Source organism: Podarcis bocagei (genome assembly GCF_964188305.1).
Source record: "Podarcis bocagei genome assembly, chromosome: 14".
In the NCBI taxonomy this organism is placed as follows: Eukaryota; Metazoa; Chordata; class Lepidosauria; order Squamata; family Lacertidae; genus Podarcis; species Podarcis bocagei.
The window spans coordinates 46,694,103-46,710,396 of NC_138139.1; the positions used below are offsets into that span (position 1 = coordinate 46,694,103).

Sequence of the window (16,294 nt, forward strand, 5' to 3'; positions counted from 1 at the left end):
GCTACAATTCCCAGAGCTCCCTGGCAAGAGGGACTGACTCTTAAAACCGCTCGGGAACTGTAGTTCCGTGAGGGAGAAAAGGGCTCTCCTAGCAACTCTCGGCTTCCCAGAATCCTTTGGGGGAAGCCATAGTTGTTTAAAGCAGCCTGATTCTGGCTTCAAATGCATAGTGCAAATAGGGCGCTAGGTGAAAAGCAGAAGATCACACAACGGCGGCAGACACGTCTAGCAACATGTTTGGATGTGTGGCAGAGAAATGGGCCATTTTTCATGTCCAGTTTTACACACACACACGCGTGCGCACACACACAAAATGTTCTCACTAAGGAAGCGGAGGGGCAACTTTCCCTCATAAGAGTCTCAGGTGGATCAGGGGAAAGGAGGGACACTCTGAAAATTGCCAGGCACAACCTGTCCTCCCTCTCTCACCTTCAGCCGGACCACGTGGGGGATCTTAACTCCATTGAGGTAGCACTTGATCTGAGGTATTCCACTACCAGCTGCCACAGGCTACAAGAAAAACAACAACAGAGAAAATAAGTTTGCTTGGGTGTATTTCTGTCATTCAAACAGCTCCGAGACTGGGCAGTCGCTACGTATTACCCTCCACACGCAAATCGTAAGCGTGGCATCACGGTTTGGATGCCGAACTAGGACCTGGGAGACCGGGGTTCGAATCCTCCCCTCAGCTGCAAAGCTCCCTGGGTGAACTTGGGCCAGTCACCGCCTCTTGCAGTATTAGCTACCTCACAAGGTGGTTGTGAGAGTTAAAATGGGGTGTGTAAAGCGCATATGGCTCCTTGGACGAAAGGCAAGGCAGAAACGGGATCATGAAACTCATTGGGAGCATCACCCTTTGCCAAGGCGCAAATTGCAAAATGGCGGCGCGGGCGAGAGACCCAGGCAGAGGCCTTACCTCAATAAAAGCAACGATAACGGCCCCGACCATCACAATGCTCGCGTTCAGCGTGGCCCAGAGCAGCAGAGAGAAGGACAAGCCGCCTGTCTTGGTGAACTTGTCAATATCTGAGGAAAGCAGGTTAAAAGGGGAAAACAATATCTGGCCATGGATTTGGGGAGAGGGCAGGATGTGTGTAAAATAGGCATGGGTGATATATCGACATATCGCCCAGGGCCGGTATGAGGAGCAGACTGCGATGTTGGTTTCACTAAGCGGTATATCGGTGATGAAACCGTTATGCTCCCGAGTCCCTCTGCCAGGGGCGCAGCTTCATCCAGGAGATGCTGCTAGCAAGGGGATTTGGAAGCACGGCGGTTTCACCAGCGATATACTGCTGAGTGAAATACGTATCACGGTCTGCTCCTAGAATCATAGAATCATAGAGTTGGAAGAGACCACAAGGGCCATCGAGTCCAACCCCCTGCCAAGCAGGAAACACCATCAGAGCACTCCTGACATATGGTTGTCAAGCCTCTGCTTAAAGACCTCCAAAGTAGGAGACTCCACCACACTCCTTGGCAGCAAATTCCACTGTCGAACAGCTCTTACTGTCAGGAAGTTCTTCCTAATGTTTAGGTGGAATCTTCTTTCTTGTAGTTTGGATCCATTGCTCCGTGTCCGCTTCTCTGGAGCAGCAGAAAATAACCTTTCTCCCTCCTCTATATGACATCCTTTTATATATTTGAACATGGCTATCATATCACCCCTTAACCTCCTCTTCTCCAGGCTAAACATGCCCAGCTCCCTTAGCCGTTCCTCATAAGGCATCGTTTCCAGGCCTTTGACCATTTTGGTTGCCCTCCTCTGGACACGTTCCAGTTTGTCAGTGTCCTTCTTGAACTGTGGTGCCCAGAACTGGACACAGTACTCCAGGTGAGGTCTGACCAGAGCAGAATACAGTGGCACTATTACTTCCCTTGATCTAGATGCTATAATCCTATTGATGCAGCCCAGAATTGCATTGGCTTTTTTAGCTGCCGTGTCACACTGTTGGCTCATGTCAAGTTTGTGGTCAACCAAGACTCCTAGATCCTTTTCACATGTACTGCTCTCAAGCCAGGTGTCACCCATCTTGTATTTGTGCCTCTCATTTTTTTTGCCCAAGTGCAATACTTTACATTTCTCCCTGTTAAAATTCATCTTGTTTGTTTTTGCCCAGTTCTCTAATCTGTCAAGGTCGTTTTGAAGTGTGATCCTGTCCTCTGGGGTGTTAGCCACCCCTCCCAGTTTGGTGTCATCTGCAAATTTGATCAGGATGCTCCTCATACGGAGCAGAGGGAGAAACAAGCTGCATCGGTTCCTCCCTATTTGGGGACTTCCCTGGCTTTTTTCTGGCCCACGTAGGACCAGTCTGGATAGTTGGCCTTGGTGAAGATTTGATGTTTTCATCCCCCAAAAAGTTTCTGATTTGAGTTTACTGAAATGAGGCTGCATTTTAATGTTGTATTTTAATCCTGTTTTCAAGTTGTATTTTAATCAATTGTTTTTATACCTGGTGTTAGCCACCCTGAGCCCGGTCTTGGCTGGGGAGGGCTGGGTATAAATAAAATTTATTATTATTAGTATCTTCAAACTGCTCAGCTGATGGGCGCCCGATTGCTGCTCCCTTCTGCCAAGCGTTTAGCGGAGCCCCCAGTCTGGCACTGGCTTGCCCAAGCCGGCAGTGGGGTGGGGGCTCCGTGAAACTGTCCCCCCTCATCTGAGCGACCCCGATTGCTCAGCGGGGGTGGGGGGTGGGAGGCTTCTTCTATGCCCCAGCTGCAAAAAGCCTGATGCTGCTGTGGTGTCAGATCGCTCAGAGTGGGGGCCGGAAGAAGTCTCCCCCCCCCCCGCGCATCTGAACGATTTGAGGCTGCAGATGGAGTGGGGGGAACTTCTTCTAGGCTACAACTGAGCAAACCCTGACGTTGCTGAGGTTTCAGGGCTCACTCAGCTGAAGTGGGGGGAGCCCTCCAGCCCCCAGCTGAGCAGCAGCCAGGGCCAGCTACATTGGCCCTAGCCTGCGAGGCGCTGAGGTGGAAGGGCCCAGGTGAGAGCAGCGGCCGTTCCACCCTGTGTCTAGCCCAGGCTTCCTCAGCCTTAGCCCTCCAGATGTTTTGAGACTACAATTCCCATCATCCCTGACCACTGGGCCTGCTAGCTAGGGATCATGGGAGTTGTAGGCCAAAAAACATCTGGAGGGCCGAGTTTGAGGAAGCCTGGTCTAGCCGGCTGGGGCCAATGCAGCTTGTTTCAACATCACGGCATATTGCCAAACCACGACGTCTGGCTGTCTTTGGTGAAAAATGCTGAAAAATCTAACGTCACCCAGCCCTGGTGTAAAAGAAGACAGGCCTCAGCTTGATACATTACAGTCATGTTAGTACTGGAATATGTTTTATACCTTTTCACCTACGTCCACCTGGTACACTGCAGATACAGTGGTGCCCCGCAAGACGAATGCCTCGCAAGACGGAAAACCCGCTAGACGAAAGAGTTTTCCGTTTTGGAGGTGCTTCGCAAAACGAATTTCCTACGGGCTTGCTTCGCAAGACGACAATGTCTTGCGAGTTCCTGCTGGTTTTTTCCCCTCCCCCCCTTTTTCTAAGCCGCTAAGCCGCTTATCAGCTGATCCGATCAGCAGATAAGCCGCTAATAGCGCCAATCCGCTAATCCGTCAATGGGCTTGCTTCGCAAGACGAAAAAACCGCTAGACGAAGAGAATCACAGAACGGATTCTTTTCGTCTTGCGAGGCACCACTGTATTCTGAACTCCAACTCCCACCAGCCCCATGCTTGCCATCCAAGCTATTCTGCCACCATCAGGGATGGCGGAGGACACCATTCTGTCCAATTCCATTGCCTTTCTGGTTGGCTTTCATTCGCAGCACATGGCGAAGGAGCCCTCCTGTCCTTCGCCCGCAGGCAGCAAAACACCTCATGCCGGCCCTGAGCCTGGGGCGTAGGAAGGGGGGCGGTGGGGGCAGACCGCCCTGGGTGCCCTCACTGAGGGGGGTGACATTCGGCACGCTGCCCGCCACTCCCAAGCCTACCCCAAGCCGTTGGGGTAAAGGGGGTGAGCTGCGCCGCTTTGCCGGCAGCATTCCCCCCTTCCCCCTTCGTTCTGACAGCTCGGGGGAGGCTTGGGAGTTGTGGGCGGGCGGTGCCGAATGTCCGCCATGGGGGGCCTCACTCCACCCCCTTGAACGGCTCGCTCTGCCCCTGGCTGCACGCCCACTCTGGGACCCGAGCAGCTATCCTGTGCCTGGGAGGGCACCCTCCGCACCATGCCCCCCTGGGGAGCATGCCCACTGTGGGCAGCACGGAAATATACTCTGCGACTCCCCTGCACTCAAAGGATACTGCCCTTCACCACTTTGTATTTCAGGCCAGCAATGTATTCCACCACAATGTCGATGAAGCAAGCAACGAGGCCAGTGAGGATCCCGATCATGGCGCAGATGACCCACCGCCGAATCTCCACCGTCCGGAACGCCTGCGTTCGAAGAAGTCGCAATCAGAGGGCTCTGCGTTATTATGCTGCTTCTTACTGACACGATTCAATTTATGAGCGGCCTAATATAAATCACCTCTCTATTTGGGGAATAATATTCCACTTTCATCTTGGGAAAGGCTATGGGAAACAGATTTGAAATTTTTGGTGCGCTGTGGATTGTAAAGAAAACTATATGAAAATGATAAATACCATTGGTGTTTAACTCCCAGTAAGCTAGCAAAAATGTATAAGGCAGGTGCAAATATCTGCTGGAAATGTAAAGAAAAAGACGGCACCTTTTATCATATGTGGTGGTCTCGTAAGGTAATAAAAAGCATTCTGGGAAATGATATATAACGAACTGAAAAAAATGCTTAAAATAACTTTTATAAAAGTTATTATGTAGCTGGATGATGGCTTCCATTACTGACATTTTCTGTGGATTTTTGCATGGTTTTAATTGCAATGCTCTTTCTTCCCGATTTTACGCGATGCTTTAAAATGTTTTGTAAGTCACTTAGAGGCTCTCTGTGTAGCAAGCGACTAATAAGCTGACTAAATAATACTGGACTGTGTCAAACATGAGTCATATGGAGTAGAAATCAAGGGATATTACATTATTTTCAGTGTGTCTACTCTGAGTAGAATGCAGTTGGATATCGCACAGCAACAAGAACAGATTAGGTTCCGCTGTATTTTTAAAATGAGGACTTTTGGATGTGGGGAGGGAGGCGTACACATAACCAGATCTGAGATTTTGCAGGAGGAACCCCACAGCAATCCTTCGGCCCTGGAGATGGACTGACCGTATGTTTGATCCTCTTCTCTTCATCCAAGAACAGCTGGTTCTCACAGTTGTCATAGTCCAAGCTCTTAACCAGCAAAAAAAGAGAGAGAAGGGAAGTGAGAAAATAGAAACAGGAAGCCAGGGGAATGCAGCCTGCTCGGGAAAGGCTCACTTTGCCTCAAAACTTACTAAAAGCAGCACTTTCCAAGATTGCACCATCCCACCAATGCCCTCATGTAGCCTTGTATTCAAGTAGTAGTCGCCTGATCGCCATAGGCGAACAGGAATTCCGTGGAGGGCGAATCAGTGGAGGAAGGACCGAATGTTCTTTACCTCCCTTGCGCCCTGCACTGAGAAGAATTGAAGCTTCTTCCGCCTTGCCCAGCCCAGAAAAACAACCAAATGCTGCAGCTTTTTATTACTTTAACCAGTTGAATTATTAGTTAACAAGATTCATATAGATTCAGAGGGTCACAAGCTCCACACCTCTGTGCAAAATAAGCAAACAAGGACGAGCAGACCTCTCCATAACCTTTGTGGGTTTATTGTTTACAAAATCTGCTGGATAGCTCTCCCGGGTGGTGGGTAGATCTCCCAGGTTATAACCAACGTTCCCACCATCGCACGCCAGTTCCTTTCCAGTTGGAACCTTAAGCTGGCTGCCCACCTCGTACTTGAGAGAGAGGACTTTCTCGCTGTGAGGGATCTCATTAGGGTGTGCCCGAGGCTGATCCATTTCCTGCAAGACACAATCGTCATGATTCTTAACACCCCCTATCAAAAACTGGACTTGTTTTATTCTTTTATTTCACGAAATCAACACGCCACCTAGAAAACCTCAAAGCGGCTTGCAAAAATAATAAGAGCAGTGAGATCATTCATAAAAGCAATTAAAACATTCGAAAAATGGAAACCGGCAACAGACCTCAAAACTCCTCGGCGTTCTAAATACCTGGCTAGGCCTTAGGTTTCAGGGCTGAGGTGCAGCCTTCTCAAACTTGGTGAGCTCCAGGTGTTCTGGAGCCTGCGGCAGATGGGAACCGTAGTCCAGAACATCTGAAGGGCAGCAGGGTGGGGTGGGGGTTGTCTTATCAGCCCCCAACTTGGAAGCACCACCTCAGGGCCGGGGGCAAAATCTGGCCCTCCAGGCCTCTCCATGTGAACCTTGGGAGGGGTTGGTGTGGGAGAAGAGAAACTATCCTAGTGCATAAATAGGAAAAACTGCATGCGTTGCCACGCCAATTGTTGCTTCTGGCCCCGCCCACCAGCGACATGCGGTCCTCAGGAGGTTGTCCAGGAAGGAAGGTGGCTCTCAGGCTCAACAAAAAGTTTCTCCCTTCTCTAGAGCGGGGGTCAGCAAACTTCTTCAGCAGGGGGCTGGTCCACTGTCCCTCAGACCTTGTGGGGGGCCGGACTATACAGTGGTGCCCCGCAAGACGAATGCCTCGCAAGACGGAAAACTCGCTAGACGAAAGAGTTTTCCGTTTTGGAGGTGCTTCGCAAAACAAATTTCCTATGGGCTTGCTTCGCAAGACGACAATGTCTTGCGAGTTCCTGCTGGTTTTTTTTCCTCCTCCCCCCCCTTTTCCTAAGCCGCTAATCCTCTTATCAGCTGATCCGATCAGCAGATAAGCCGCTAAAAGCGCTAATAGCGCTAATCCGCTAATCCTTCAATGGGCTTGCTTCGCAAGACGAAAAAACCGCTAGACGAAGAGAATCACAGAACGGATTCTTTTCGTCTTGCGAGGCACCACTGTATTTTGAAAATAAAAATAAAAATGAATGAATTCCTATGCCCCACAAATAACCCAAAGATGCATTTTAAATAAAAGGACACATTCTACTCATGTAAAAACACCAGGCAAGCCCCACAAATAACCCAGAGATGCATTTTAAATAAAAGCACACATTCTACTCATGTAAAAACATGCTGATTCCTGGATCGTCCGCGGGCTGGATTTAGAAGGCGATTGGGCCGGATCCAGCCCCTGGGCCTTAGTTTATCTACCCATGCTCGGGTGCCCGAAATGTCCCCTCCGAGGCAGTTTCTGAGTGCCACCCACGGCCTCTTGGCTCCCCCTCTGCAATTCTCACTTACTGGTTCATGTTCATCGTCGAGGTCCACGTAGCTCATGCGCCCAAGTCGCAAGGAAGAAGAGGACGGGGTGAGCTGAGGGGGCAAACAAACAGGCATGTCAGTGTGCTAGTCAGAGGAATCAGCTACCAGGCCTCAGGTAAAGCCTCGTCCCTAGATCAGTGTTTCCCAACCTTTTTTGGGCAAAGGCACACTTGTTTGATGAAAAAAATATCGAGGCACACCACCATTACAGCCCCCTGACGTCAGCGCGCATCGTCACGCCGGGAGGGACGCACGAAAGTGTAAGTTTCAATTTTTTTTCCTCCCCCTTGCCGGGGAACCTCCAAGCTTTGGGGGTGGGGGGGGGAGGAGGCAGCAAAGCGAGGCAGGAAGGAGAGCGCGGCTTGGCTGGGTGAGCTTTGGCAGGGGCAGGGAATGAGAGCCGCGAGGCGGGCGCTGCGGACGGAGGCGCTGCCCGCCGAGCTCGCAGGCAGCCAGGCAGGCAGACGGCGAGAGCCCCGCGCTGGGCGGCCTCTCCTCGCCGCCGCTGCCCCGCCTCTCGCCGCCCGACTCGCCCGCCTCCCTCCAGGCAACATCTCGCGGCACACCAGGCAACATCTCGTGGCACACTAGTGCAGTATTTCCCAACCTTTTTTGGGCAACGGCACACCTGTTTAATGAAAAAAATCTCGCGGCACACCACCATTACAGCCCCGTGACGTCAGCGCGCAGCGTCACGCCGGGAGGGACGCACGAAAGTGAAAGTTTTTAATTTTTTTCCTTCCCCCCTTGCCGGGGAACCTCCAAGCTTTGGGGGTGGGGGGGGGAGGAGGCAGCAGAGCGAGGGACTGAGGGACGGCGGCAGCTGAGGCGGCTGTTGTGGTGGTGGCGGCGATAGCGGGCGGAGGAGGGGGCGGCGGCGGGAGTTGCTGCTGCTGTTGTTGCTGCTGCTGCCCGGACATGCCGGCCTCCTCCTCCTCCGCTGTCTCGCGCTCCTCCCTTTTGCACGCGCTGCCCCGCCGCTTGGCACCACCACCGCAGAGCCGCCCCCGGCTCGACGCGGATCCTCGCCGCCACCGCCTCACCACCTGACTCGCCCGCCTCCCTCCCACGGCACACCAGCCGACGTCTCACGGCACACTAGTGTGCCGCGGAACACCGGTTGGGAAACACTGCACTAGTGTGCCGCGGAACAGTGGTTGGGAAACACTGCCCTAGATGAAAAGGCAAGGTATTTTCATGGTCCTGTCCTTCCACAGTTGTTTACCAAACCCTTGCTATTTGGACTGCTGTGTCTGTAAATGGCTGGGTTAGCTGCATATGTGGATAGGAATGCAACATGAATACAGTGGTACCTCAGGTTACAGACGCTTCAGGTTACAGACTCCGCTAACCCAGAAATAGTACCTCGGTTTAAGAACTTTGCTTCAGGATGAGAACAGAAATCGTGCGGCTGCAGCGCAGCGGCAGAGGGAGGCCCCATTAGCTAAAGTTGTACCTCAGCTTAAGAACAGTTTCAGGTTAAGAACGGACCTCCAGAATGAATGAAGTTCTTAACCCGAGGTACCACTGTATGTATATATTTAAAATAAATGTTACTATGATTAAATTTATTTCTCACGCACCGTTCCCCCAAGGGGAAGGTCACAAAAGTTTTAAAAATCAATATTAAAAAGAATCTAAACGAACTGCAAGGACAAGAAAATTGTTGATAGGTTTATTATCTTTTTCGTAAACCACTCTGAGGTTTTTGTTTACAGTTAAGCAGTGTATAAATTGCATTAAATAAATATGAAGAGGGTTGGTCCTGTGAATATATGTTTGTGTACGTACATACATACATACGTACATACATGTGTGGGTGTGTTCAGTTAAACATCTGGCTAGTTCAGATGACAACCTTGAGCTAGGGTAAGAACACTGAGAACTTAAAGAATAAAAGTCACTTTATCCAGGGGCAGTGCACATATATATTGGCCTATTCCAGCCTATTTTTCTTAATGGTGACTGCTTCTGCTCAGAAAAAGCATTTTGGTTCCAGAAATGTATTCTGATTGTACAGATAAAATTCTACAGGATGAATTGCTTGGCAGGGGGTTGAACTCGATGGCCCTTGTGGTCCCTTCCAACTCTATGATTCTATGATTCTATGCTGCTAGTGTGTGAAAACAGTCCAGATCCAATGATCCCAAGGCATGCACCTCTAGATTACAGAGATGTCAGGTGCCATACTGGCGCCCAGGCATCTTCACTTGGTTGCAACTGGCTGATAAAAAGGTAAAGGGACCCTCTGACAGTTAAGTCCAGTCACAAGCGACTCTGGGGTTGCGGCGCTCATCTCGCTTTACTGGCTGAGGGAGCCGGCATTTGTCTGCAGACAGCTTCCAGGTCATGTGGCCAGCATGACTAAGCCACTTCTGGCAAACCAGAGCAGCGCACGGAAACGCCGTTTACCTTCCCGCCGCAGTGGTACCTATTTATCTACTAGCACTTTGACATGCTTTCAAACTGCTAGGTTGGCAGGAGCAGGGACCAATCAAAGGGAGCTTACCCTGTCGCAGGGATTCGAACCGCCAACCTTCTGATTGGCAAGCCCTAGGCCCTGTTGTTTAGACCACAGCGCCACCTGTGTCCAAGTGGCCAATAGCTAGGTGCAAAATGTGCCTAGCGCCTGGCTTATTTAGAACACTGATCTTCATCCCCTCCCTCAGTCTGTGGCTTCTATCCAATGTTAGACTCCTTGAAATTAACAGACATGACTCATTTATTCTATCCATTCCAACGAGTCTACTCAGAGTAGGACTGCACCGCTTTGTGCTGTTGCCCTTTTATATATTAACTGCGCGTCAACCTGGATGTTATGAAACTCAAGGGAGGGGCATTGAAATAATTTTAGAAGGAAAAAAAACAGAAGGAAAAAACAAAACATGTAATGCTGAAGGAATTTAAGACATCATAATTCAGATAATCCTCCTCCTTATGCAACGAAAACAAAGCCCACGGAAGTCTTTTTGTCAACCGCTTTGAGGTTTTATTACAATCAAGCAGTATATAATTTTTAAGAAATAAAATGAAAAAGCAACGATCTATGTCAACTGGAAAGGAGTCAACATCAGCAAGTCACAGCTTGCCAGTCTGAAAGGCAAGAATCTGAATGAGAGGTGCTGAATTTCCAGTTCTTGGTCATGGGTCACTCAGTTCACTGCAAGCTTAAAAAGGGGGTTAAAGAATTTTTAAAATGCTGGCTGATAACTGCTGGACAGAGGGGTTGCTCTGCACAGCATCAGAGCACTTGGGAAACAAAGAATTCAAGGGAGCACAAACCATCACAATTCCCAGCATCCGCTTATATAGACACACAGAGAGAAAGCATTTCACCTTTCCAAGTCAAACGCGGCATCCTAAAATGGATGGACTTGGCTCCCAGTTCCCTAGAGAACTTCCTGAGCAGCCAGGAAGAAACTCAAACAATAGCAAAGCTTTGGGGCAGAGGGGCACATCTGGAACAAGACAATCTCCTGGTCTTGGAGGTGTACGATTGGGGTGGGGGGGCAGGGGCCCCAAAGCTTAATTTGGGATGCAGAGATGTGCAACCATAAGCCCCATATTTAGGCCATGCGACAGTCTGTTCCGGGAGCAATTCCTCCTCAATTCTTAATTTATTAAGTGGGCTGGCAAACTGCCAAGCAAGCAAAATGATGTGCAAACTGTTCACAATCAAGGAGTTCTAAGGCAGTGCTCTTCATCCAGGCCTTTTATGATAGATTCCCTGATGCTGGAGCTCTTAGTTCTGATCATTCAAGATCTCAGAGGTAGAAGAAAGCACTCTGTCAAGCTCACTTAGCGGAAAGAGGCAATTCTTGAGCAGCAGGAATAATACTAACATATGTGCGTGCTGCTTTTTTCCTGCCATAGTCTTCCAAAAGCAGCTTACAACAATTTTGTTGTTGTAAATATTTCAGAAAAAAAAAAAAACAGATCTGCAGAGATAAAAACGGTCTCAGAAGGCCAAAAAACCAACACATTTATTGTGGGAAATTTCCTCTTTTGAGGTAAGGCACGTGAAACCTGACTGCCAACATGTGACATTCCAAAATATAATGCAACACTTTGACTTGGTTAAGAAGGAAATGTATTTTAGCTAGGGGGGTAAATCACAGCGTTTCATATATTTAACCACACCGCTGCCAGCTTGACCTCATGAGACTCCAAAAGGACCGAGACAACTGCTTTGCACTCATAGCAAGACTGGGAACAATCAAATCAATTGTTGAGTGTAAAGTCTCCGTGTTTATAATGTCAACACTCAGGGGAAGCTGGGAGCTGCTCCTTCAAAACTCTGAATGGGTTGAAACAAGAGGGTGGTTATTACAACTTGCAGAGACACAACTCACTAGCTGGGAGCCTGAAATGGGGAAATGCCCGACTTTTGCAAAACTGTCCATCAGCTAATTGCTAGGGCTTTGGGTGCTTTGAGACCAGAACTATTCAGTCCCCAACACCCAGCTGATGATTGGTGCTGAGAAAAGGTCACTATCTATCAGTGTTAGAAACTGAGATATGAAAGCTAGGAGCTAAATGGCACCTTAAACCTAGGTTACAGGCGCAACAACAGAATGCCTAGGCGCACTATTTTAATAACAAGAATACTGTACAAAGCTGAAAATGAATGAATTGCAGCTAAAATATTATGTTCATTTTTCACATGGTCTAGTCCTTCCTTCCCCTGCTCACTCCCCTAATATTCTTAAGAGGGTCTCTTCTCCGGTTTTCAGACAGTAGCTAGAAGTGGAGAGGCAGAAAAAGATTCTCCTTTCCTACCAGTCTGCAGTTTTAATCTGAAATCTTAGGAGCAGTATTGTGTCCAGAGCTCCCTGGGTCAACCTAATGTAGCTCACAGGATAGGTGTAGTCAGGGGAGGGCTTCCCCCCCCCCCAAATCAAGTAAATAAATAAAAATACTCAAACAGAAACTGCAGAAAGATTTTGACAGATTTTTCTGAACAATCGGAGTCAAAAGAAAATAATTTGAAACCCCTGCTGTCGAGACATTTCATTCTGAATTTGCTAGACAGAGCCAGGAATAGGGTGATTTGGGTGTCCTGCCCCAACCCCAAACTTAAATCCTGGCTACACCCCTGGCTCACAGGATTGTATAAATGAGGAGGTGGGGAAAGTAAAGTATGCTGTCTTGAGCTGCTTGTTAAATGCAATAAAGAAACGAACACAAGAAGCAGGCATAATTGTGGCCAGACCAATGGCCCGTCCAGTTTCAGACAAGAGATGGTCATTGCCATAACATTAAAGCAACAGTCTATTCTTCATGCTTCAGAATAGTGGTCTAAATTAAATAAGCACACAGGTCACTGTTTTATACTGAATCTGACCATGGGTCTGCCTATCTGCACCAACTGGAACTCTGGGTTTCTCAACAGGCAAAACCCAGCCCTACCTGGATGCCAGACGTTGAACATGAGACCTTATGCATGCAAAGCTGATGCTCTAACCACTGAGCTTAGAGCCCTTTCCCTATAGACCAGCAAGCAGTACACTTATAACTCACCTCTGAAACCACCTGGGGAATCTGTAACTGGGGGAAAAGGATGCTCATCTAGGTCAGGCTAGAGCCAAGCTGGGCCAGGACGGAAGAAAGCGCAAATCCAGAAACCAGACTCACCAGCCTCAGATGCACCTGAATGCTGCAGACCCCGCTCAAATTCATTACCAAACCCCACACATGCAGCTGCCTCTTATCAGGGAGCCCTGCACACAAGACCTGCAAAGGGGCCACCCGTTTCCCCCGACGTGTGAGGGGGAAGCACTTTGCACATGCTCAGAGCACGCTTTATACTTGCTTTTACTTATTTGCGTATTCAGAATGTTTATATGCTGTCCCCTCACCCGAGATGACAAGGCACCCGAGATGTCATGCGTGTCACAGCTGTGCCATGGAACTGAGAATGCACCCTGAGTCTATGCAAAGGTGACAACGAAGCCACGAAAGAGCAGGTGACACGGGCAGCCCCTTTGCTCGTATCGTAGGATTTTACGGTTGGAAGGGATCCCAAGGGTCATCTAGTCCAACCCCCTGCAATGCAGGAATAATGCAGACAGACTCGTCCCCACCCTACCCCCAGCAGTGTTCAGGTCCAGCTGGATCAGGCCAGAGACCCCTTTCAACCAAGCATCCTGCCTCTAGTAGGGGCAGCGGCCAGTCACACACACACACAAGCAGGCAGACACAGGCAGGCAGCACACCCCCCCCCCGGCCAGTCCAGAGGCAGCCACAGAGGAGGATGACCGCCTTAAGAAGGGGCTCCTGGACTCAACAGCTACTGAAACAACTCCCCGGCCTGGAGGAGAACCTTTCAATTCTTCATTCCGGAAAGGCACTCTGGACATGCTCAGGAACACCGCCCCTCCCACCCCCACCAATCGAGCCCTTGGGGAGGTCGACTCCAGTCTTCGTTTCACATCTGTCAGGCGGACGAGCAGAGTTTTACAACAATAACGTCCCGGGGCAGCAGTAAAGTAGACTTCGCCTGCTGCTGGAGGCTCCCCGGCTCGGCGCTCACCTGGCGGGGCGGGGCGGCGGCCCCTCCGCCCGTGCCGTTGAGCAGCGGCGTGGCCTCGCCTTGGCCCTCCGCCTCGCCCTCCCGGCCGGACCACGACACCATCTTGGCCACGTTCGCCATCGCCCGTCCGGCCAGCGGAGACAGGAGGCCGGGGATGCCCCGCGAAGAAACCACGAGCCAGCGGTCATGTGACCCGTCCCCGCAGCCGCGGAGGGGCACGTGACTCGCCTCCAAAGCCCCGCCCCAACTCCCCTTCCCGCGGCATCATGGGAGTTGTAGTCCTCAGGATTCCCCCAATACATGCATTTTTTGTGTGCTTTCATTCCTGGGCAGTATTAGTATAGGCTTTATTTTCACTTTTAGCGCTTATCATTTTAACAACGTTTAAAATTTTTAATCTGACCAGTCTTTGATCATGTTTATTTTTTTGCTTTTATCCTGAGCATGTGCAGAGCGCGGGAATCGTTGCAGCAGTTCCTGAGCCCCTGCGTCTTTTCTCTCTGTTTTCGGTACGAAAATAAATAAAAGCACCCTGTGAGAGACATTGACTCCCAACAAAAAATTATGGCAGTTTATTTAATTTTTTTTAATGCTGTGAACCGACCTCGAATCTTCGGAGGAAAGGAGGCATACAAAGTTAATAAATAAATAGCGGACTCTCCAATTGTCCCTATTTTCCAGGGACATCCCTGATTTATAGAAGTCTTCCCGGTTTCTGATTTGATCCCAGAATGTCCCGCTTTTCCTTAGGACGTCCCTATTTTCATTGGAGAAATGTTGGAGGGTATGGAGTTATCCAACCCCCCAAGCTGTCTGAAGGCAATCTTGTATAGGGCAGGTTTTTTTATGTTTTTATATACGTTGGAAGCTGCCCAGAGTAGCTGGGGCAACCTAGGAAGAGATGTGGTATATAAATAGTAAAATTATCATTATGGAATGGGACATCCCTATTTTCACTGGAGAAATGTTGGAGGATATGAAATAGACAATTTCAATGTGGAAAACCAGCCAGGTGACAACTTTGCACGATTTATTCCTGAATTATGTCTGATCCCATGAGAGATGTGATTAGTTGTGGCTGATACATTGACAACCTTCGCCAAACGGATGCCCCCAGACATCTGGAGGGCACCAGGTTGCCAAAATCTGTCTCATAGGAGCACCCAAAATAATCTCGGCTTGGAGCATCTGAAACTTTGATATACTTTGGAGGGTTTTGTGAGATTCTGGGTGTCTCCTGCTCCAGCCAGCCAGGGCTAAGCCCCAGAGCATTTTATTTTACAAATCATAAATGAATTAGGAAGCGCTGAAAAGACACTCCTAGGTTTTAAAGCACATTTGAAGCACATTCCCAACTCCCTCCATGAATTCTGGGCACTGTAGTTTACCCCTCAGTGAAAACTCCTATCAGCCCTCCACAAACTACAGTGCCCAGAATTCTTTGAGGTAAATAATGTGCTTTGAATGTGCTTTAAATGTATGCACCCACAATCTGAGAGTCTTCACTGTTGCTCACAAGATCTTACAGCCATTCTCCTGTCCTGCTGCTGCAGAAGGATGGGTCAATCTATGGGTTTCAATCCATTTCTTATTCCCCCCCCCCCATCTCAAATTTAGTTCTCCACATTTGCAATTACTATTTTTCAAAGTCCTCGTGCGTAGATTTCTCCCAACTAACACATTTTTGTATGCACTTTTCACTAATCACATATCTTTGCAAAGCCGTTTGCCATAATACAGCACACTTTTGCATGTTATTTTCGCCAATTTAGGCATGCTTTATCCTTGTCTTATGTGTTTTCTGTACTTTACTTTGTGTTTGAGTTCCCGTACTGCTTTGGAAAGTATGAATTATGTAGATTTGAATGTGAACTGAATCAATTCCCCCCACCAACCACCTTGTTCCTGTTCAGAAGCGAGAGGCCTCCCTGCTCCCCAGCAACTCCTTTGAACCGGCCCATCTGTCTGGGAAAAACCTGGTGAGGGTGGAAAGTCCAGTGACTGGACATGACCCAGCAGGATGAATGATCTTGAGTCATCAAAACACCAACCTGACCTTCTTGCCTCTCGCTTCCATTTTTCTCCTTCCAATCCCTTGCTTTCTACAGACCTGGCACCGTTCTCAAAGGCGAGGGAAAGAGCACGAGAAGCGGCTTTGAAAACAAGGCTAAGGAAGGAACCTCTGCCTCTCTTGATCTAGTCGTACTCCAAGTCCCATCAGCCTTAGCCAACACGGCCATTGGTTGGGGTTGATGGGAGTTGTAGTCCAGCAACATCTGGAGAGTAGCAGGTTCCGCACTCCTGACCCAAGTGGATGGATCTGTCTTGGCAGCTGTTAATTCATATTTACTTAGAAAATGGATGGGAAACCTATTGTCTCACCGTGGAGGCAAAGCACAGCCTTCATGGCTAGTAGCCAT

The 16,294-nt window shown here is 49.2% G+C and overlaps 1 protein-coding gene across 1 annotated transcript in view; it reads right to left on the reverse strand.

Annotated features, from left to right (window-relative positions):
• The window catches only part of CLCN7 (chloride voltage-gated channel 7), a 40,156-nt gene extending 26,100 nt beyond the window's left edge, over positions 1–14,056 (reverse strand). Inside the window, exons 1-7 of the mRNA XM_081169476.1 lie at positions 13,875–14,056; positions 7,322–7,393; positions 5,891–5,962; positions 5,243–5,308; positions 4,304–4,436; positions 917–1,026; positions 430–510 (exon numbers count right to left, since the gene is read on the reverse strand). Coding sequence (XP_081025602.1) covers positions 430–510; positions 917–1,026; positions 4,304–4,436; positions 5,243–5,308; positions 5,891–5,962; positions 7,322–7,393; positions 13,875–13,994 — 654 coding nt within the window. The 5' untranslated portion in view covers positions 13,995–14,056. The remainder of the gene's footprint in view (positions 1–429; positions 511–916; positions 1,027–4,303; positions 4,437–5,242; positions 5,309–5,890; positions 5,963–7,321; positions 7,394–13,874) is intronic.
• Between the last annotated feature and the right edge of the window lie 2,238 nt (positions 14,057–16,294).